Source organism: Pomacea canaliculata, linkage group LG1, assembly GCF_003073045.1.
Source record: "Pomacea canaliculata isolate SZHN2017 linkage group LG1, ASM307304v1, whole genome shotgun sequence".
Taxonomy (NCBI): domain Eukaryota; kingdom Metazoa; phylum Mollusca; class Gastropoda; order Architaenioglossa; family Ampullariidae; genus Pomacea; species Pomacea canaliculata.
This window is the reverse complement of record NC_037590.1, coordinates 37,976,021-38,000,553: the sequence shown is the minus strand read 5'-3', so window position 1 is coordinate 38,000,553 and position 24,533 is coordinate 37,976,021. Positions and strand designations below refer to the sequence as shown.

General features: G+C 43.6%; 1 protein-coding gene across 1 annotated transcript; it reads left to right on the top strand.

The window, feature by feature from the left end:
- The first annotated feature begins 227 nt into the window (after positions 1–227).
- Positions 228–24,402, top strand: LOC112562012. Its single transcript, XM_025234966.1, is given in 6 exon segments — positions 228–374; positions 19,965–21,133; positions 21,136–21,215; positions 22,523–22,687; positions 22,834–22,978; positions 22,981–24,402. Coding segments are annotated over 5 exon segments (912 nt in total). The 5' UTR covers positions 228–374; positions 19,965–21,003; the 3' UTR covers positions 23,373–24,402.
- Positions 24,403–24,533: the final 131 nt, after the last annotated feature.

The window sequence follows — 24,533 nt, the reverse complement described above, 5'->3', positions numbered from 1 at the left end:
CAACAACCTCGGCATCATTTCTTTAAGAGATTGAGGATATATTTTTATGTTATTGTCGCCTCAATGATGGAAACCATGTTGACTGTTCTTGCGGTGAACTGTTACAACAGAAACTGTAGCCCCAATCCCCAATGTCACCTCTATGTCTATGTTGAAGTATCACATTTCTTAATGTAGGCAACAGGTACAGAGAATTAACTTCCCTGTCATAGCTGACTGACTCGAGTCCATCCTGGTTTAGTAGGTCACATTGAAGCAGGATGTTATTTTATCGTAGAGGTGGTTAATCATAAACCTTTCGTCACTGAGATGAAACCGTTCACTCAGTCTGCCTTCTGTGTGTCTGTTGGGTGGGACAACAACGACAGTGAAACGTGAGTAAAGTTTAAACTATGTTTGTGAACCTGTTGTGGGTGTGGTATGTGTGTGTTTGTGTGTGTGTATGTGTGTGTTTGTGTGTGTGTGTTTGTTGGGTGGGTGGGTTCTGATGATCGGGTAAGCTCAGAGACTGAAGGCGCTCGATCGGCGATAGATTATTTTTCTTCTTTTTAAAGTTAATTTTATCGTTGAAAGTAAGACACATACAAATATGAAAATACTATCTCGCGTGTTTTAATAGTAGGTATTAATAATATTTTCCTTCAACATGTAAGGATTTAATGTTTGTATCTCTCTGAATGCGCAAGTTAGCTCTGAACCTTTCTTGGTTTTCAGCGATACCATAAGAATTCATTTGATCTTGTTTTCGATAAAGCACCCCGACTTCTTGTCACCAGATAAAGTATATCTGTTTCAACGACTATCATGTTTGTAAATTATCGTCAACAAAATTCAGTTCAATTGATAGTCAAAATTCTGTTGAATTGATAGCTTTTTCACACTCAAACAGCCATCGCACATTAAATGTCTTAAAAAGAGGTTACAGTGACATTAAATTTCAAAAGACAAAGCCTTCACTCCTCTCACCAAATAAAAACAAACTCCCAAATACTAGCCGGGCAAATCGAAAGAATCCAGGAAAATGCAAGTTTCCGTCATAAATTTCCACAGAAAATTCATCTTCAGTGAAGGAAAATCGTTCAGCTGACGCCATACAAATTGCAACCAATTTCAAGAAAAAAGAATTGGTCAAAGAAAAATGCAAATGAAGATTGTAATTAAGGGTGGAGAAGATTGAAAATGAAGAATGTCCAGTAAGCTTGCTGGTGTCATAGTACTTACACCTTCTAGGTATCCATTCAGATTCTCACTCTACTTTTCGATTTCTAGTTGTAGAGAAGAGTCCTTCTTCTTGTTTCTATTTCAGATGAAGGGTTGCAATTTGATTGCGCATGTTAAGCTGTTAATGGGGAGGAAAACACGGTTGTAGCCAGGCCAGATACAGATCTCTCGATGGCAAATTTGCTGTCCTGGCTTCACTAATACGGTAAATGCCACGTTTACACACAGCTCTGGACACTCGACAGAATTATGCGCCTCATACCTCCCCCTAGCATCTCTTAATTTGCATTTTAAGTCGATGGGGAGCGATCATCGCCGCTGGGTTACGGTTGATGTAAGGGGAGATAAATTTGACGACCACAGCTGCCAGGATTAAGGGACTTGGTTTAGTCCATCTCTGTCGGTGGCGGTATTGCCAATGCTTCTTGGCAATCTTCTTTATGTGTCTTTTGTTTTTATTTTGCTTTTAGCGAAGGCGCTGTCTGTGAAGTGCCTGTCGATTTTATGTTGGCCGAATAATGAAGCTCTCCATCATTTATGTTGATTTGAACGTGACGGAGATATGGCGGCGGTGGGGCACAAATACAGGAAGATGAAAACTGCTTTTGTTTATGGAATGTTGAGGTCCACCGCCTGCTAACAGGGCATTCGCTAGGCTACAGATGTATATGTAATACAAAGTCGCTTTAAAGGCTTAGAGGGGTGAACAGTTTTGTTCTAATAACAGGGTAAAGCTTTACAAAATATATTTTCTCACATGTGGGAGAACTCTCTTCTATTCTTGAGATATATGTCTATAAACAGGATCATGCACAGGAAGAAGTTAGAATCCTGGGGTCACGACCTCTTTAGTTACTATCTATTGTCAGCTCTCGGTGGCGGAGACATCGGCAAAGTCAAAGTACGCATGCGCTGTCACGATGTCTGTGTTGTGGACTTTGACCTGTTCGTGCTGATGTTTGTAGGCGTGTACTTCCTGGACAGGAGAGAAAATATTCACGAAGATGTGGGAAATATTATCCTGCGGGCTTTCCCCAATCATTAGAAAACATGTGTACACCCCTAGTCCTTTAAAATCTCTCTCACACATACTCACACGCAGGCACAAAAACATATACTATCTCTCACTAACTTTTTATATTCTATTCACTTTTTTCTCTATATTTATTTCTTTATCGACATATACATTGCCGTTCTACATTCCCTTCCTCATTCCATCTCTTTTTTGTAGTAGCGAGGCATGTCTGTGGACTGGAATGTGGTGTGACAGGAGTGTATCAAAAGGAGATAATGTGCTTCGTGTGCTTCACGTATGAAGTAAACATAGTGTACGCTGTTTACCTGACTGGGTCTAGCTTGGACATAATAAATAATACAAGTTGACAAGGTGACAAAGCCTACGTTTTATTTGGAGACAGTAGGAGGCTTTTTTTTTGTTTGATGGGAGGTAGGAGGGATTTCATGTCCAACCGGTTTGAGCAATCGTTACGATAACATAGATGACAAACAAGAACTGAATTTTTCTTTTGTTTTTTTTGTTTGTTTATCAAGCTTGATTTTACTGCTTTTTTTCATCTAAATTTTAAATTCTTCACTCTTTGTTGTTGTTTAAATGGACCTGCGTACAGCTTTGTGCATTGGTATAATCTAATAACACACCTCTGTCGGCCTGTGTGACTGTAAATGTGTAAATATCGAGTCACGTGGTTGACACGAATATACAGACTGCATGTTTGTTGGCTGTGAAACAAAATAAACATTTTGAGCTTTGCCAGGCCTGGTAGGGGTATTAGGGAAGGAGCAAGAAGGACAAGCTTGTTGCCGCAGATGTAAAGTAATTTTAACAAAACGGTTTCCTCCTTCCATCGGCCTTGCAATGTCATTTTACTGTCATTCCTTTTTGTCACCAGTTTGCTAGGTTACCCAGGTTAGCACAGAAAGCGGCTGAAACTGCCAGTTCCCATCTTTTCAGCCGCCCATGTACGACACGTGCCTATGGCCTCCATAGAGAGGACCGAGGGTACACAACACCCAGTTAATGTCGTTTGAAATGGGTGTGTTCCTCCCTTCTCCTCTCAGTTTTGAATGCTGCCTACTCTGTCAATGAAAGTCAGCCCCCTACTGGCCTACATCCTTCTTTCTTTCTCTCATTCCTTTCTCGCTCTGTACGTCCCTCGCTTTCTTGTGACTGTTCTTGTACTTCATACTGTACTTCTCTCTTTCCCTTCTGTATTTATCTCTTCTTTTTTAAACCTTCATTCCTCATTTCCATTTTTTCCTTGTTCTGTGATTTTTCATTCCAAAGGGCATTTATATCTTCTTTTAAAAAAAACACCTGTCTCCATTTCTCTATTGCAATCGTCTTCTCGTTATAGACATGGCTGGGATGGACGTAGCAGGAAGAAGAAGGAGAAAGGAAGCGGAAGGGCATGTCACAAACAGCCACTTTCTCTGTCTTTGTACGTCACTTCCTCTGTCGTTGTATCTTCAAGTTCCAGAAAGTTGAGATCGATTTGTTGACAAGTCTCTCTTGCTTTCCTCTCCTCCCTATTCATATACTCGACCCAAACCTTCACCAAGAGGTTTGTGCCGCCAACTCCTCGCACCCACCCTTGCTACCCGCACATTCACTGCATCACACTGCAGTCATTATTTCTCAGCACACATCGCCGTCGTTGCTCTAAGAGAGGACAGTAAAGACCAAAAAAGAATAAAAAAATCCCAAACTACCGTTTCCATGAAAAGAAGAACAGAAAAAAACGATTTAGGCAGGACATTTGTGCGTGCCAGATTGAATGTTAGACTGGACCAAACGTCTCCCAGATGAAAAGCTCTCAGCAGTCTCTTCAAACACCATCCGGAGGCGATGGTACACACATTCCCCATCGATTACCCCCACCGCCGGGTCACAGAAAGGCCGCCCGCTGTTTGCATGGGGTAGGATCTAGAATCCCTCAAGTGCCTTTTGGAGGGTTCTGATGTCTTGGAAACTGGCGAAGAAGGGGATGAGGAACTGCAAAAATAAAACCCTTTAGAAAAATATCATCCAAGATAACAACATCATGTTCAGGAACAACAAGCTCAGGTGTCCCCCTCCTCATCCTCCTCATCCTCGCCACCTCCACCACCACCACCACCACCATTGATCTCTACTAAGGCAGTTTGCTGCTGCTGCGCTCTTGTAATCTGCAGGCGTCATGGAGGAGAGGGACTACTTGCTGGGCGGTTTCCCGCCAAAATCGCCGACTCTCGGGCGGTGGAATCTTCAATCGATGGATGTCCGCCGCCAGCCTTTTGGGTATATTTTCCACCCTGTCTTTCCGCTGGGCGTTTTATGTTGGATCGTACTTTACGCGGGGAGGTAATAAAGGCAGCTTTTGTCAGCCATATTAGTGGACGTCGTGCTGAGAGTCGTTGCTGCACGCGCCGTGTTGGCCACACACCACCACGTGCCTTTTGGACATGAAAGAAGTGCTTGGCATTGAGGGCGGGAGGACTTGAAACATCCGAGAAATGGATGTTAGGAGCAGGAGGATGAGGATGTTATGGCAGGTCAAGATGAAGCATGGCGGCCAGGAGTAATAGGGTTATTGAAGACATGTCTGACATGACAGGGAAGCATACATACTGTGAGGAAAGCAGATAGAGAGAGTGGCGAACAAACGGACAATCAAACAGGGAAAGTCAAAGCAGTGGATAAACAAAATAATCAAGACTGAAGAGGAACGGATGGTGAGACAACATACTCGAGAACGACCAAACGACAGACGAGAACATGAAGATTCATGAGGCGAATGTATCTGTTGGTTATAAGTAATTAAAGTCTCTTTCTCTCTCTCTCTTTCTCTCACAAACCTATAATTGTTGTTTTATTGGGAAAAGGAGGGGTTAATTCATGAAAAAGTATAAAAATTACTGACTTCCTACTTGGTTTGGTTTCCAGCTACACAACACTCACTTCTCGCGCCTTAACCCTTTCATGTTCTTCCGGCCTCTTACCCCTGGCATCATTCGACAAGCCCTTAACACCAATCATAAGATGCGGCTCCAAAAGGGGGGTCAGGTTAAAGTCAATTAGGGTGAACCGAGTTGTCAGGTGCGGACTTTGCCCGCAATCCCGCGACGGAAACCGAACCTAATTCCTTTTTCTCTCAGCACGACGGAAGGAGACGTTTAAAAAAATTGATTAAACAGTGCAATTTGCTCTCTCCAAGGACCTGATGAATGCCACTTGCGAGAGTGAGGCAGGAAATCTTATTAATAAAAGTCACTTCTTCTTCCGCTGCCTGGGCGCATGCGCTGCTCCAGCTTCCAGCATGACTGGTTCCCGTCCTTCTCATGTGAGCCACGGACCTCGGCTGGAAGTGACAGACTCTGTCCTCAGTCCTCAGTGGTTCTTATGAGCTGCCTTCAGACACCGGCACTTTGCTCACATTTAGTTTTTATTTTTGTGGTGGGATGATACAATTAAATATAACCTGATTTTCCCAAGACAGAAATTCACGAACCATTTTTTTTGTTTGTTTTTGTATTTTTTTGTTTGGTTTTTTTTTATTTTGTGTGTTGTTGTTTTTTGTTTTGTTTAAATTTTTGTTTCATTTTTTGTTTTTTGTTTTTTTTGTTTGTTTGTTTGTTTTGTTTTTTTTTTTTTTGCTGCTAGCTCTTTGCAAGAAAAGCGTGGAAAGCACAGGTTTTTCCTAGAAGGCCGTTTTTATACACCCACTTTCCGAAACTTAATTTTCAAGCACTAACAAAAAAAAAAAAATCATAAACTATCTACACTGACCTAGCCACAAACACACCTACACACAAACACGTTTACCACACACACGAGTCAAGCCTTGTTTAACAATCCTATGGACACAGCAACGAAACTCTTGTTTTGCCCTCGGACACGGTAAGACTCCGACCTGATGAAAGTGGCCGGTAATTGCCAACTAATCATGGGAGGAGTCGTGCTGAATGCTAACTCTTCCCTCGCCCCATTTTCATTAAGTTAATCTACAGCGCTGTCTGGTGGAGGCTGCTTCACCTAGCAGCAGAATGTTTGCCTGTTCGTTGCTGTATTTTGAACAGAAAACTGTCACACACCGCCCCCGGCAGACGGGATGCCTAGTTTATCAGGGGAAGTAACATGCAGTGGAAAGGGAACTCTACCCTTGACACAGTAAGCCACTTACAGGTCATCATCCTACCGTTCAATTTATGTCGTATGCGCTCAGATTAGTCTTCCCAACACCCACACTACCCCGAGCTTCCGGTCATTTCATCATCCTTTGTCACAACTGGACTCGTTCCGGTCAAGGCGGAAGGCTGACATCTATGCGATCAAATGCGCATGCGCCGTTTCAAATGTGAAGCCAATAGCTGGACATTGAATATTCTAATAAAATTTAGTGTCTGGCGACCCCGTTTCTTGCAATTTGCTGTTCAACCGTCTAGTCTGGGAGGTGACAAGCGGAAGTTGCCGGGTGTCGAGCTACAAGAGTCTGCGCGCGATCGAGGAAGTCCGCGGCGACACCCCGGCCACGTTGCGGGTGGGAAAGGTGTGGAGATGCCGGGCAACCACAGGTCGAGTGGAGGATGCTGGCGATGACAGGGGGCCTACACTGAGCTAGGAAGCTGCCAGTAACCAGGCGAGGGTGAGTCAGCGGGTTCAATGGGACAGGACAGCGACAGGTCTTCTGACAAGAGCCCAGCCACCACATTTCTCTGCATATCAACATCGATTCGCCGGATGATAAATTCCCCAGCATGGCATCCCTGCTTTTCATGGAATTCCCCCACACACCCTTCTCATTAAAAAAAAAATATGAAGAGGTCGATGATGGCGGGCACCTCTCATACAAGGGTTGCGAGGCCGAAGAATGTGGATGGTGTGAGGGAAAAACAGTCCGCGGTGATGAGAGGTTGAGGGTTGCTGGGATGCTGTTGAGATCACGGTCTGACAGTAAATAAAGGTCCGTGGGTAGGATTTGGTTCATGCACTCTTATGCGTGTGCTCGATGTGTTTGTGTATGTGTTTTGCGAGAGAGATGGAGAGACAATACTTGCGCACGCGCATGTGAGCTCACGTGTCGGCGGAGGATTCAGGTTGTGTCCGAGAAAAGCATTTGCGTTAGACACGGACGATTGACGCTCACACTTGAGTGACACCATGCGGCAAGCGACGATCAAACGCCCCCGTGCACCGCAACGCTCTCTTCCTTAACGACCTTCCTCCTTCATCCTCCTGCACGTGCACTGCGGACAGAGAGAAATAACCGCTGCGTGCGTGCACGTGCATTACGCCAGTGTTTGAGATGTGTGTGTGTGTCTGTGATGGAGTATATTTGTTAGAGCGAGGGTGTGTGTGTATGTATGCGTGTGTGTGTGTGTTAGACGCATCAGCGAAATGCTAACCCAATGAGACTCTATCAAAGCGAAGTGCCGGCCCATTAGCGGTATTGCTCAGGCAGGCGGCGGCGGCCATCGCGCTGCGAGGAATCGAAGGGTTAAACTGACGAGCGGCGACGCCGAGACCGAGTCTCAAATCACGTTTGTGTTCGTCGACACTTCGGTCGATAGTCCGCACCTTCATCGCCACTGGATGAGCAACAACTTATTACAGGCGTAGCTTTGTCCTCCCTCCCACCTCCAACACCACCACCACAAACACCGGCAACAGCTGAGCCTGAATTTTGGAAACCTACTCATGTCTTCTCCCTGTTTTTTGTACCCAAAAATGTCGAGGGCTTTGATTGCAGATTTTTCTTTTCTTTTCGAAATGATATCCTTAAGATTATTTACAATATGAGTAGCTGGAATTATTAAGGCGGACATAATAATGTTATAGTTTCAGATCTTGCTTAGTGATACAGTCACTGGGACTTCCCTGGTACTTTGGTTTTTCCCCCTTCCAACATCCTACTCCTGGCGTAATATCTCTAGATGAAAACATTTACTTATCAGACCAATTAGCCAGCCAGTCAGCAACAGATTCATATCTTACAAAGATGGCCAAACCAGAGCCTTGATGTTAATAATCAGCGGATGGTCCTTTAGAAGTTAATTTAGTTAAAAGGTTGCTGAGGTCGATGCGATGTCAGTTCTGGGAGGAGTAGGCTGGTGGAGGCAGATGCCATGCGGCGACAACAGGATGGTCTATGGTACCTAATGAAGGTGAGAGGGCGCAGAAAAACTACAAAGCGGAGCGCTAGGGTCACGTGACTCTCATTCTACGAATGAAAAACTCGTCTCGTGTAGAAGGGGGCACGATGCCTCTCAGCTACTTAACATTGGCTGTCACTGTACTACATATACGTCATCATTGTATCCAATATCTCGCATCAGTCATTTTATCGCACATCATATTTTTTTTTCAACAGATATGCCTTATTATTCACAGGGTTAGTTCGCGCGTGCGCGAAGAATGCTTTTGCCATCAGTATGTTTGCGTACTTGTAGGGCAGATGTAAACGCGTTCGTCTTAGGGAGAGAATGATAGTGTGTGTGTGTGCGTGTGTGTGTGTGTGCATGCACGCATTCTGGCCTCTCTAAATCTATTAGGTGGTTGGCAGCCTCCATCTTCTTGAAAGGATCGTCTTTCTGCGCATGCTCAGTTACCCTTCCCTCGTCCCGTGACCCTCCAATGAACCCCGGAAGTGTGCGCGTGGCCTTTTGTAGGTCGATCCATCCTCGATGATCACAATCGATGTTCCGCTTTTTCATTGGTTCTCGAATCAAACGCTTTGGTCAATCCATTTACTCCATGGAGTGGTTGGCGCTTTACTAAAATGCTTTGGTCAATCCATTGACCCCGGGAGAGGCTGGAGGGATGCTGCACGCATGCGCCGCATCGACCTGCGACAAAGGTGAACCACGTGATGCTGTCACCGGGCCTCTTCAGTAAGGTCTGAGTCACACGCACACCAGGGTAATATTGAAATGTTATTTGCTGGAATGTTTGCACAAATTTTCGAATATTTTTCTCGTGTCCAACAGCCAATATTGGCCGCTCATCGATGTGGACTTGACCAGGACTGAAAAGGTGCCATTAGATGTTTAGAATTTACGGGGATAATTTTTTTCCCCTCGAATGTCGGGGGTCATTAAACTCAGTAAACTTGCCAAAGTTTGCACGACAAAAGTTTTTTTCGGTTGCTGTGGGAGTTGGGGAATAATTTTAATCCTCCCCTGTTTTGTTTTAGGAGCTTGAGGCCAGAGCCATGGCAGGGTACCAAGTGCTTAAAAAATTGTGAAGAAAGAAAGGAAAGCAAAGAACAGACAGACAAGCTGACAGGTAGGCTCAATACAGGTAGAACCACACGTCTGTAAAGTGGTACAAAACAGGACAGGTTAATTAACAGGCAATGGCGGCGGGTTCCTAATCACAATATCATCCGCAATTTCGCCGAGGAGGGGGGTCAACCAGTGGGTGGAAGGGAGAAATACAGGGATGCCATAATCACTTTATTATTTTTTTTTTTTTCCTGCTGCCTGGGTGTCCGTGTTTCAACCTCGAGACCAACGATAACACTTGTGTAACACGAGCTCTGCACGAAACACGATGGCTCCCTCGTGTTATCTGCGATGCTGTCACGTGATGCGCGGGTGATGCGCGAGCATCACGGATGGAGAGCCAGCAAAAACTCGTGTTTTCCAAGAGATGACAGGACCCGCTACTGCGAGTCCTCCGCCAGCTGATTTGTGTCGGGAAGCAACTGGAAATTGATGACACCTCGTTTATTGATGACACGCTTGGATGTTTACGATACGCTTGGTGATTTATCGCACGCGTAGTAATTTCTGGTAACACGCGATTCAAGCGAGTTCTTCGCACCATTGACAACAGAGAGATCCTACCCTCAATCGTAGAGCACGGGGTCACACTGGGTGTCTTTCAACGCCTGATCGCACTTTGGGGTAGCAGCTTGTGATGTCACATGACTGATCTTCTGCCCTGACTCCCCGATATTTAGTCATACACGAAAAAAGAATATTTTTTATACCTTTTCTGCTGTGATGGACTACTTTACAATGTGCATATGCAAGGTGCATGGCCTGGTATCTCTTTTAAGTGGTCGACCATCTGCCAAGAAAATCCAGGAGTTCTAGTTGACAGACAAGGGTAGGTGGGGGAAATTGTTGTTTTATGCCGAGCCAGCAACTAAGAATATATCACGGCAAGGCAGCCAGCTCTGTAAACAGATGCCACATGAAGAAAAAGAACAGCATGCCCGAGGCGAGAGCTGAACCCATAAATACTGCTAAATAAATACAGAATAAAAACTGTCCCAGAAAGGAAAGGATTTTGGGTAGCTAGAACTGACAAAATAAAATCCATTATTCATACAGACAGACATACTGACAGACTCGAGTTAAATTAATCTTGGTGAGTATAATATTTACGACACTTGACAAGGAGACATTTATAAATGAGGCTACTACTTTTTACAGCAACAAATTAAAAAATACAAACTTTCGTATGTGTGTGTGAGTGCGTGTGTGTGTGCATGTGTGTGTGTGCGGGTATTCGTGTGCGTGTGTGTGTGTTTCGACCCTGTTCTTGTTGCTTCTACTTGTCTCAACAATGCACCTGTTCTCCCAGTCACGCGACCAAAGAGTGTCACGCGCAAAATTACTGGCTTGTCTTCGGTGACCACCTCTTAATCCTGCGAGAATCATCGATTCTAGTTTTTCATGCTCCCGAGAACAGAGATCCCTATAAATATCATTCCACGGTCTCCTAAAGTTATCTCTCTTTTACAGATGGCATCCTTTCGTGCTGCCAAGCATCGCATGTTTTTTTAGCAAGCTCCACCTTTTGAATGTGCACCGGGACACGGCAGTCGATACAATTACTGATACAAAAGCAGTTTCGGGGGACGAGGGCAACTGAAATTCATGAGTGGTTGCAACAAAAACCGCAACCTGACCAGCAACAGCAGAATCACCTCCTGCCACAAAATAAAAATAATGTTAAAGTTATAAATTCCAAGAATGAGACAAACTATTACATGTTAAAGATGGATCTGAAGCCTCCATTTATTTTTCCAGAAGTTGGATTGGAAATTAGTGGAGGTACACAACTTAGTTTTTTCTTCTTCTACTTGCATTCCAAACATAGAGGAGGACTTTAAATTCTCTTCTCTCTCGTCTTCAACAGACAGTGGGACTTTAAATTATTATAATTGCTTCTTCTGCTTCCTGCCGAGGTGTGGAGTGGGATGTGAATTAGCTTCTTTTGTGGCCTGTGGAATGCGGAGAGGTGCTTTCGCATATAATTAGAGGTCTTCATCTGGTGCCTTGCAAACACGGAGCGGGACGTTGACATATCATTACAATTTAATTTGTTTCCTTCTGGAACCAATTTCTTGGCCTGTTTGCTTTAAACCCTTTCGATTTCATTGGAGCCATTAATCCCCGTTGCAGCTTAGTTCGTTCTTTTGTATAGCAGCAGATTCTTTGTGTTGGGGTGGTGGAAGAGGATGGGAAGGTAAGGTGTTATTCCGTGTTAGCAGGCTTGATGGGGACATAAATGTAGCAAGTGCACACGTTCGCACACACACACACAGGCAGATCGAAACATTAATACTTTCCATTCTTGTTGTTATACTTCTCCTGTCTTTCCCACTCTTGTTGTTTGCGATGACACCCATCTCTGTCATCATTATATTTTGGTAATTAGGTGTGCCAATAATGTACACTTCATACTTTATACACTGTGATCAAAAATCAAATTACACTTCTTGCACTCATATCAACAATCGTAACTCAGGAAACACTCTGCATCTCTCTAACCATAACATACATTCATACGTAAATTTTTTTCATGACTTCTTTAACGATTCGTTATCCAAACTCGTCCATCAGACCGCGGGCAGAAGTTCCCCCCCTAGCCCTAAACGAAGGAACAAACGGTTGAGCGAAATAAAGCCTTCAAGTTTAGAACTTGGAAGACTGAAAATCTGTAGACATATTCAATTTAAATCGAAAAGAAAGAAAAAAAAAATAAAACGAACAAACGAAGGGACAGGTAGGCTAGAGAGGAATATCCAAATATCCCTGGATGTGTATAGGTGGATTGCAGTCTGTCTGCCAAGACCAACGCTTAGCCTCTTGCGAAGTTTTCCGCTGCTAGTCTCGGCGAGCCGAAACAATGTGACTAAACCGGAAGCTTTGTAGTATCATGCCTCGTTTTAGTAGTTAACTGGAAAAAGTCGTCTGCCAGCAGTCCAGTAATACAAGTTCGTGGATTGTCTTTCAGCCGACCATAAACACCATCAGCACGTTTTGCGGACATCCTCCCACTTCTCAATCAACAGGTCGCAGATTTCAAACACGCGTGGCTTTTACCGCGCGCCATTGTGCGAGGGAGGCTGCACCTGCCAGCACGCGCCCTGCAGCGACCATCACTGACAAGCACCATCCTCCCTGTCCCCCCCAACAGTCCACTCGGGTGCCGGAACGCGCAGGCGCCTTCGATTACACGCGACCGGCAGCTGACAGGGTGAGTGAACTGTCTCTTTGGCCGGCGCCAGCTCCGCTTGGGTGCGTCCAGCGCTTGTGCGCATGCGTACAACACTTTGCACATTCTGCCTCCTATCGACTTTCCATTTGCGCAACTCTTGCCGCCGCGCACGTTGCTGGGATTGTCGACCTCCAGGCGGTAAGTAAAGACTATCTCTTTCAGGCGAGTACAAAGGTGTCGTAACTAGTGCCAGGGTCATTGTCACCTTGGTAACCGGGGTCAGGCCATGAGGTTCGTCCTTAGTTGAAACGAAACTTAATCGTTGGTCTAACCATGTCGGCTTGGTTTACATCTTTTGTTCTGCTTCCGCTTCTTGGTGACTTATTGTCTTGTTTACCTGTAGGACACAATCTCTTAAACATCATAATAAGTGCGATAGTTGCGGATTGTGCAGTTGACCGTAAAAATAAAGCTATTAGGATTGAGTGATTGAATGAAAATTCGCAAACGCATTTGTAACTATCATTTTTTTTTCATTTGGAGGTGGGAGTGGGAGGGTGTGAATGTTATTCCAGATGCTGGAAAGGAATCGAGAATCAATGCTGACTCCAATTTCTGCAATGCTACCGGTGCACTATTTTGTTTCTATCTGACAACATTGTGGAAATACAGTATATTTTGTCTCCAGAAGAAGTCCTTGATGCTTGCAGATATCTGCAGACTATTTTGTCTCAGTGTCACAGCTGTCCGCAAGATGTGATGTATATATTTTCATTGACTATTCCCTGTCTCAAACCAAACAACAGCCGGTTGTCTGCAGGCTGTCATGTCCACGCAACGAAGTGCAATCTTCAAACATCGACACTTTAATCCGCTGTGAACGAAAAACCCAAACCCAAAACTGTAATATCATTGTAGTATGACAGTTGTCATGGTTACGCTTTCTAGCACATGGTAACGGCCCCAAACATTTGTGTGATTCTGCGAGAACAAAAACAAAATCAGTTTGACAGACTAATTCCAGCTTCGAAAGTTGTTTTATGTGACATTCTCAGCAATTAATTTTAACTTTCGCACAGTTATAAAATTTTAATTTTATTTTTAAATGGTCTTCCTTGGGGAGATCGAAAGTTCAACGAATTTCTATTTTAGAATTGTTGTGCTGATTGTTTATCTTTGTGCGTTGAACCTTGATATCAGAGTAAATATGCATCCCCTGCACTCCATCCTCACAACAAGTATGGAGACGAGAAATTGCAGGACGAGTCAAAGTTCTTCTTTCGTGCCTTGATGACCTGGTGGCGGTCTGAAAGGTCTTTGGACAAAGTGAGTGTTTCGTTTTGGCCAAAAAATGCTAATCGTCACAAGGACTAGGTTGGAGAAAATAATTGGAGTCTCAATTTATGTTGATGCCAGATGCCCCCAGGAAACAGTCCATCTTTTTGAGCAGTTTCAAAAAAAAAGCTGTTTCACAAATGTCAACATTTTCCTCCCTCTCTCCTTCCTCATTTCTGTTCTGGAGGAGAAAAGCCAAGGAATTTTTGTAGTTATATTTCAAGGCTTAACTCACAAAAAAAGTCCACAAAAATTCTAACCTAGAAATTCTTCAAACCTTTCGATGTCCCCTCCTATGTACAAGATGTCCGAGGTTTATTATCACTTTCTCTTATAACAACTTTCAAACATCTGCGTCATTATTTTTTTAAATATTTTATGCTATATTCTCACGTTCATAGCCTTTTGATAAATATAGATAAGATGTTGATAATTTTGAAAAGACGATGACTCTGTAGAGTGTGATGTGATAAGACTTTTAGAGGGCAATGAAAAAAAAATATCAGTAGGAAATATCTAGACAAGCTTTCGTACATACTAAAAATATATGCAAGCCAATCACACAGACATATGAAAGCCGCGCGCACACGCACACACAGACCGGGGCGTGGATAATAGCAATTCTTTATTAATGCGGTTGATGAACGCATCAACAAATTTTTACAGCTCTAAGGAGGAAAAAAATATTTGTTACACAAGTGACTAATAATATTACAGGATTCATAAAAAAAGTAAACATCTACGCGGCAGTACTTGTAGTCTTGATATATAAATGCAGTAAAGACAGAGGGGGGAAAGAAGGGGAGAGACAGGGCTTTGTCCCCCCCTCCCTGTGCTACTCACGGCCCTCAAGACCTTGTGTTTGAGAGCTGTCGCCAAGGCTCCTCAGTTCCGTGCGATCCAATTTCTGGCGGCTGGTGGCAGCTTCATTTGCAGACACCAGCATCCTGCAGGCTTCTGTCCGCGTCTTCGCGACGTCCTCCAGCGCATCGCCGAGTCCCAGTGCGCGAGGGTCGCCCAGGCTCACATGGAGGGACCAGAGGAAGCCCGGCCGCTTACACCACCGCCCAGCAGACAGGAAATAGTCTCTGACAGCCGCTTATAACGCGAATCACTGGGCAGGAAATGGAAGCTGAAAGCCGCTTCATGTGACTCGTGTGGAAGCGTGCACTGGGCGTGTTTTCCCGTGAACTTGTAGTTTTTGTTTTTGTTTTCCTTCAACCACCTTTGACTTGTTGGTGTTGTTTGCCATTTCCTGTTTTATTGAAGTTAATGTGTGCTGGATTTCACGAACGATACCTCTTCGATTTTGCCTCAGGGTATTAAAAAAGTTTGAAAGCAATAGTTAAATTGTTGTTTTGATGACAAAGGTCATTAACACTGGAAGAAATGTCGGAAATAATCGTTTTTAGTGGTGTGCCGGTAAAAATACTCAGTATGAAAGGAAGCATATAGTAAATGAGGATAAACAAGCGAGGTGTATTTCTCACTCCCTCAAGATCATTCAGTGTCTTTGGAAGGGTCTCAATTCAAACCTTATGTAAGGAAAGAGATACTGTCTTCTCTAATCTCATAAGTTCATAGGTGAAAAACAATCATTTCGCGCACACTACATTTTTGTGAGGGATGGAAAGAAATGAGGAGTTTACAGAACACCAAGTATGTCATCCACATTGACTCTAACGCGGTTCGTGAACCAGTTACAAAGAATTCATTTCCCTGTTATCGCAGTTTCCCTGTTCAACCGACCACCCGTCCACCCACACAACACAACCGAAGAAGTGTGTAGCAGTGCAGATGCTGTTTGCAGCTGATTTTTGTGAGCTCGGGTGAGAGAGGAGTTTATTGTGTTGAAATATTGATTAAACTGATCCTTCACACAATTCTCCGAATTTACAACAAGTGCGAAGCGCGTTAGGAATTTCCTAATCTTGTTAACAGCTTTTTTGCCCAAGACACGGACGCGAATCAACACACGCTCGGCCCTATTCTGCCAATGTGTCGAGAGCTCCTTGTTGTAACTTTCTTTTTAACTCAGAAATTCAAAGAAAACCTCGCTCTATCTAGTCTGTGCAGGAGAGAGAAAGAGAGAGACAGCCTGAGATGAAAACGAAAGAGACTGGACTCTTGCCCTTTTCAATGTCCTGTTTGTGCTCTTAGACTACATCTTCTTCTCCTTCTTCTTCTCCTCCTCCTCCTCCTTCCAACGACACAGACTAACCAAATACCAAATGATTTTGCTTTAGTCAAATACTACAATAAAGGTTTTTTTTATTTGATGCAGTCTTCGAAGGGATAGTTTTCATTTTGCATTTATGAATAATTTGTTCTACATATCGCTGATGACATGAGTTGAAGTAGCATCTAGATATTTCTTTGGTCTTTGAATCTGCACTTCTTTTCTGTTTTTGCCGAAGTCGAATCTTTCTTTTCATTTGCATCATTCGAACCAGTCATTGACATTCGTGTCATCGGTGTAGCGACAAAAACGCAAAGCACGTGTCATAAGCAAATATCTGCAGGTCTGTGCTTCAGGTGTCCTTTTGCTTCATCCTCCATCTCTCTCTCTCACACACAGATAATGATAGAGACTGAAAAGACATGGAAAGGGTGTGAATTGTACAAGACTTCCCAGCAACCTGCAGGTTAGGTCACCGTGCCCGTTTGAAGTGTCGACTGACCGGTGGGAAATGAGGAAATGAAATGGGTTAGTGAGACAGCCCTCCCTGTCCAACACGTGGCAAGCACTGGGTTATGGGAGTCTGGGGTTGTATTCAGGAACCTTTGTATACAGTGTCTAACACAGAGGGCGAAGGCGATTGGCTTGCTCACCAAGCTCATATCAGTACCCGTATGTCGGAGGAGGGAGGTTATAGGTGAGCCAAAGTGGTTTCATTCGATTTTTCGAAAACACATTTTTCTTTTTTCCAATAGTGAGTTCGAGGCGCTAATTAGTTCTACGAAAAGTGTTTTTGGAGAGTAACATGCTTTTGCATCGTTTTGGGACCAGTTGTACAATACATCTTTAATTTTAATCATTTTCCGGCCTTAAATATAAATATTAAGTTAATACGTTTTATAGAAACACAGCGCACAACCCAATCTTACAAATTTGTTAAAAATTAAAATTGTTTTAAAGAGATAAAGCCCCATTGTTGTTCCCTTCATTTTTCTTATCTGGCTGTGCAACCCATCTAAATGACATAGGATCAATTTTGAAAAAAAGTCTTCTAAATTCCATTCTTCAGAACAGGTTAAAGTCTTAGAAACATGTTGTGCAACCTGCTTTTGAGTTTTAACATCTGTCCTTTTTCAACATGATGAAATCGGCGTTTTCGGAAAAAAAGGTCTGATAACTGGTTTGAATGGTCTGACTTGTAGTCTGTTGTTCTGGAAGCTGAAAGGAGGACGGCCAGTATATTAACTTCATTTCATCAAACGTAGCAATTATCTGCAAATAAACATCCTCATTAGTAAAATGTCTTTTTTGTCTGTGAATAAGCAAAATAATTGAACGGCATCTCCTACTGTGAAAATGATGGCGATCAAGCAGGCTTCATAACTATTCCATTGAGAACTTAGTTTTTAGTCTATATTGTTCTTCGTGGTCTATTCGTCTAATATTCCTTGTTGCTTAACCACTCGGCAATTTAATATTAAAGAGAGAGAGAAGGGAGGATGGCAGAGAGAAAAAGAGAGTAAAGCCTTTGGATGCTCTATATTCCGTCTCATCTTACCCATCCTCGCCTTAGACAGGCTTCTCTTCCCTTATTGAGTCCCTTTCACCGCCTTGTATATCACTTCTCTCATTTCGTGCCCTTTAACTCTTCATACAGGCTGAACGATTTGTCCGTGGAGTGTCAATAGGTCTACCAGTCTTGAGAATAATCATTGCCCCAGTAAACATGTCCATGACTAATCTCGTCAGGTTTCTCCGGGAGTCTCATTTGTGAGAACGCTTGAAGGCTGTGAAATTACAGACAGAAGTCTTTATAAGAATGGTATTATTTGTCTAGTAAGATTACCAGAGAAGCTTCATTTCCACCAACTTTTTCACTATTTTTAGACAGTAATCATTCTCTTAGTACATCAGTTGGAAAATTGTCATTCGTAAGAACCTTGAGACCCTCTCTGTATTTGCGAGCAGGAACATTTCTGATACAGTAATTATCTTTTCAGTCAGATCACTCGAAAAATCTCACGATTAAAAATGTTCAGACACTATAATCTTTCAGATTTTTTTTCAAGATAAATATTGTTTGTCACTTTGCGGGCTGCATGAGGTTGGGTGAGTGTGTAAGAACACAGAGGGAAGAAGTGTTTGAGAAATAAGAACAGACATGACCATCGTCCTGTCACTGAGTACAGTAATTCTGTCAGTGACTGCTTGTATTTTCTGATGTATTTGTAATAAATTTTTATATTTTTAGTGCATATACTTCGTAGTTTTTTTTTTTGGGTGGAAACAAGAACTACTGTCATCAGTAGCAGAATTTTATTTTCAGAATTGGAAACTTGACTGATAATCTTCAATCTGGATGCCTTTAGACGATGAGTCTGAAGGTCCTGAAACAGCAAAAATCAAGACTCAGGGTATAGTTCAAAAGAGCCGCAGCATTTGCCGACAAGATTGAGAGCGCGTGTGTGTGTGATAATGCGCGTGAAAAGAAATGCATCGGACATCACAGTGGGAATTTCCATCTCGGAGTAATTGATCACGTGGTGGGTTTTGTGAGCTGCCATTGGTCACCGCTACAGCTCGGCAAAATTAATTTCTCGTTGACGTAGTTTGATGAATGCGCTCATCTTAGCCAACCATGTACGGCAGGGGTTCGTGTCCTCGTTATGGAGTAAGAGACCTGGGGGTCAAGATTGATTGCGGGGAATTGCGCGCGCCTGCGGGTTTATTGTGGCGAATTGCGCACGCCTGTTGGGACTGCACTTACACCAGACGCGTGCTGCAACTGATACCTAATCGCCAATCCATAAACAACCTCCCCACCTCACACACACACACATATCTATACACGCACGCGCATTCTCTCACACACAGACACGCACACTCTTAGTGTTTATGTGTGTGTGTGTAGTGCTTAGAGAAGAGAGATAGAGAGAAGAAAGATGAAGAGAAAAATGAAAAAGAAATTCATACAAGAAAAAAACAAGAAGAATGGGGGAGATCAGATAAAAATAGTAACACAGTTATAGAGGGAGGGTAAAAAAAAAACCGCTCAAGACGAACTAATGCATTTTACCAGATGTATACGTTCCACTTCTAGAGCTGTAACATTCTTCAACTGTCTTTTATCATCACTCACTTTGCAAATGTTGATATGTAGGAACTAATGAAGTAAGGCTTGTACACAAGCTTGTGTACATTTCTGCGTACATATGCACCCCTTTCACCAACACACCTGTCGACACCCCCTTGTACAACGATGACAGACACCCTTCACCATCTATACAACCTACAGAGACGGTGGAGAGAGTGAAGGGTGTCGACTAGTGTTAGCCTGGCGGCCTACATTTCACACCACTCTTCTCGCTCCTCCGCCACTCCATCCCCCCAATTGTTTATGGAAATATCACGCCATGCCGTTTTATTGCTCGCAGTTTTTAATAATAAAAAAGTTAATGAAATATGTGGCTGGAGTCGGAAGGGGCTAGAAGAGGTGAGAGGAGGCAGGAGGGAGAGAGAGTCCTGCCACACTCAAATGAAAGTTTGCTTGCGGCGAGCTGTAATCTGGGAGCACCCAAATGATGATGACGAGAAGGAAGCGAACGACAGCCAATCGATCGTATTGCATAATCTCACCAATAAGGTCCATGTCTTGTAGTTCCCATCATCCTAGTCGATGTCTGATCGCGCGGGCCAGAAAGAATGATTGAGTTTTAACTCAACTTCCGTCATCTTTTCCTCATTCTTTTTTTTATTTTTATTTTCTTGTCGTTGCAGCATCTGACAGGCCCTGGCCCATAAGGAGGACAGCGCGGCTCGGTGGAAGTGGTCAATCAACACTGTCGGGCACCTCATTGGCGCAGTGTTGACGCCGAAGAGACGGAGTCGACGAGAAGGAGGACTTCGGGGGGTCATTTCCTTACTAGTGCCACAAGTGGACGCCGGTCTTGTGAAGACGTCTGGCACGAGAAAAATAAAAAGACGGAGTTTTTTTTCTGGGAGTGTGTCGTCGGGAAAAGACCGCGTTTGCACAGAGAGAGGACTTAGTGTTTCGAACCTTCTGTCTTGGGTTCTGAAGAGGTCGGTGCCAGCCAGAAATGCATGACAGGTGAAGTACTCTTCCGTAAATTAATCCAGCGTCTGAAAGCATTTAAACTTGGAGCTGACGCACCACGAGGAGCATTCAGCAGTTCTGCAGATAGGAGAAATTCACAGTGTGTGTGTGTGTGTGCATTTAAAGCTCAGAAAACAGAAACACTGTTCGTGTTCACCGTTCACTTCATAGAGGGAGGTAGTTCTGGTAGTTTCTGCCAATCTTTCGCTATTCACGCGCAAGCCAGCAAGAGTGCATTGAAGCAGTCGGTGATCTTATTTCAATGTCTGGAATCTTCTCATGAGGTGAAAGCACGAGCAAAGCACGGTCCGTGCTTCACAGGAGAGGACTTAATCGACCTTGCGCTGAGTTTGCCTCGGGAAATGTTTGCGGCTGTCTAGATGCGAAACGTCGCCGGTACCCACAGAGGAACAAGCGCCCTCTATTGTCTGGCTGAACATTAACCTTTTATTACTATTATTTTTTTTTTTTAGTTGTTGTTGCTGAGAAACATTGTGGGTGTGTTTGCTGGACCCCCACACAGTTCTGGTCGTTCCACCGTGACCGTGTGACTGTGATTGATATAGAATCAGCTGACCGTGGCATGACGTGTTTCTGTCATTGTCCGCTGCGTCCGTCTGAGAACAAATACAAATATTCTGTCTAAAAATAAACCGAGTGGTTTTGATTTTAATAAGCGGATTTCTCTCAGCTGAAGCAGTGATGTCTGGTTCGCTTGGGTCTCCTCGTCTGCTGCACTTGTTTCACAAGACATGGAGGTTGTTCAGCGTCTTGACTTTGATGTGGATGCTTACAACCCAGGTTGAAGGTCATGGCCGGCTCCTGGACCCTCCCTCCGCTCTAGCATGTGGCGTGTGCATTTTTCCAATCCTCCCAACTACGACGACAACCAGCTTTTCTGTGGCGGAGTAGCGGTAAGTCAGTTCCTTCTATCTCTCTCTATATATATCTCCTCCTCTCCCGTCATATCGCATGTACATTCTCTCTCTACAGGATTAAGGAAACCATAAACCGGAAGTCGTTAACTCTTGTAAATATTTGGGCTTTTACTTTACCACGAAACTTTCCCTTACTAGTGTAGCAACTAAAGCAAAGATAAAACTATACAGCTCTTGCATGCCTGTGGAAATTAAGTGACAGTATTCCAAGCGAGGTCTTTTTCGAAATATACGATATGCAGATTGCTCCTACTTTATTGTATGAATCTGAAATTCGGGGTAACCAAACTTTTGATGTGCTAGAAAAAGTTCCCCTATTTGCTTGCAAAATATTTTTAGTGGTCTCGGTAGATTTCCAATATGTATACTTTCCAAAGTAATGTGTATCAAGTATTGTATACTGCTTTTTTTTTCGCAAGAGTACAAAATCAACTGATCGCAAGAGTAAAAACGGCAAATGTAGCGGTGCAGCACCATTCACAGATTAAAATGTTTAGAGGTTGACAAAGAAACCCGTGTCAAATGACAGGAAACAAAATTCACAACAGGTCGGCGTAGACAGCAACGTAGAGAGTTAGTCCCCTTAACTCTCAGAATTTCAGAGTGATGTCCCTTTGCCTTAAGGCTACGGTCATATGAAACGGAGAGGGGGCGCTTGCCTTCCGCTTCGCCCTCCTTTTCCTCCTACCCTGAATATTCTAGAATCTACTCTTGCTACTAGGTGCTCCCATCTCTCTGTAAAAACCCAACAGAGATGTCGCAAGGCCTCATGGAAAAGCCAGCAGGTCATGCCAGAAGGTTGGGGAAAACCAGGGGTCATAAAGCCATCCCCACCCATCTCCTCCTATCTCGAAAAAAAAAAAAAAACAAACAGGGAACACTAGTAAGGTCACTGGCTAGGAAAACCCCGAGGCTAAGGGGTCGCCGGACATTGAGCACCTTCGATCCCCACCGTACCACCGTTAGTTCGCACATGTGTATGTGTGCGTCACCAACTATCCTCTACCACATGTGTGCATTCAATTTAGCTCGTTTACTTCTTTGTGACCACCCTGTAATGTCTTTCATGAACAGAAACAATTTATATAAGGTTCCAATAATAACGCTATTTGCACCGTGTAAGCAAAAATCATTATTGCCATAAACTGCCACGTCATAATTACTTTCCTTTTTTTAAAGGAGTAACGCTTTTTAGCATTGACTGTCAATTAAAGAACTATGCAACAATAGTGTTTTATTATTTGTTATTGTTAGTTTGTTTGTTTGTGTTATTTGTCACACAGGTCCAGTGGCACCAAAACGGTGGCAAGTGCGGATTGTGCGGGGATCCCTGGCCAGGCCCACGCGAAAACGAGGCTGGCGGGAGGTACGCCAACGGAATCGTTACCCGCAGCTACGAAGTGGGTCAGGTCATCGATGTCTACATCGAGCTGACAGCCAATCACAAAGTAAGGCACCTCATCTCTTTTATTCGTGAGAGTGAAGTCAATGTTTTAAGTAACCATGATACTTTTGATATAACCCTGAATATTTATTGTTTGAATGAAGTGATAATAGCCAGCACATGGATCATTGTTTGTTGTTTGTGATGCAGGGTTACTTCGAGTTCCGCCTATGCGAGCACAACAACCCTTTCAAGAACATCACCCAGGAATGTCTGGATCAGCACCTGTTGGTGCTGGATGATACAGGCAGCGTTCGCTACCGGTGCCGGACGGCGCCTACAGCACGAAACTGGACATCAACCTGCGCCTGCGTCTGCCGCAGGGCCTGACCTGCGTCGCGTGCGTCTTCCAGTGGAAGTACAACGCCGGCAACAGCTGGGGCAAGGACCCGGTGACTGGAAAAGAGTGTGTGGGTTGCGGTCCTCAGGAACAGTTCTACGGCTGCGCTGACGTGGCCATCGGCCACAAAGAGATGCAGATAGGACTGGTGCCCAAAAGGTACCCCTGGTACCTCCAGGACCCGGACTCCGAATGGCACTACGGAGTGGCGTATGTGTCCAGCGACACTGCAGCCATCTCTGGCGCAGGCAGGACTTTAGCAGAAGGTCGCGGGGTCAGCGAGGTGGCGCTGTTTACAATGCTTTTTGCTCTGTGTGTGCGCCGACTCCAGCTCATCGCGATAGGATGACCGCCAGCCGATCGTAAGTCGATGAAAATGCTTAAAAAAAGTAAAGTTCTGGGGATTTATAAAACTCTAAAATTTGTGTTACATAACTGGCTAATCTGCCATGCCAAGATTATGTAATTCCTATTCCATAACGGGGCTAACATATTTCATTGATTGAAACAGGAACACCTTCCCCCTAAGCAAAACAACAACGAAAAATGCGCTCAACAGTTTTTTTCTTTAACATGAAGTCATTGGACCCTCTGTTGAAACACTTAAAACTTCGTAATAACATGGTTTCGAAGAAAAGGGCGCACTAATCTTTCAAAACATCTTGACACGATCTTAAAGTGCGGAGGTCATCTGCCTAGGTTTTCAGACATGTCTGTGGCGGTTCCCAGCCCTCCATCTACAATCTACATCAACATAAAAACCTATTTACTCAGTGAAAGAGCGAAACAAGTCGACATTTTTAAAAGCCATTATTTAGACGCGCGTGAGTGCACACACTCTATGTAGACAATCTTTGAAATTGTCGCAACCTCATACGGTATTTCTTTGTTCATGGTTTCATTTGCTTCATCTATAGCCATCATATATCTGATGTTTGTTTCAATTTCGGCGACTTTGAAGGAATGTGCCATTACTGTGTTAATCTCGGCGCTCGTCTCGCCTAGCCTTCAACCTGTCCACGTATCTGTGTATTTGTATATTAATCACTTGCCTTTTCGTATTTTATTTTTTCTTTTGCATCACCCATCCACATAATAGATGTCTTTCTATAAATTATCAGTGATGAATGCAGTTATGAATACTACAGGAGTGAGTGAGAGAACTATAGTAATGAGTAAAGAAGTGTGGGTGAAAGGGGAGGGAAAGATTAACATTGTCGCCCATTTGTAGAGTTGTATAATGTTTTCTTTGTGGCAAGTCCGCTCTCTTTTGCATCATATTCCTGAAATGTAATTAGTTATATTTTTGTTGCATAAAATAATTGTGTATATACATGTAATATGGGTTCACAAAATGTAATTAAATTTACACAAAATAACTCAGAAATTGTGTGTGACTGAATCCGATCATTTACAGATCCACCACATGCAACGAAAACTTAAGCCATGGCTGCCTAGTTGCCACATTACAAGAGTAATCATGCTTTACTTTTATAGTCGGTTAGTGACG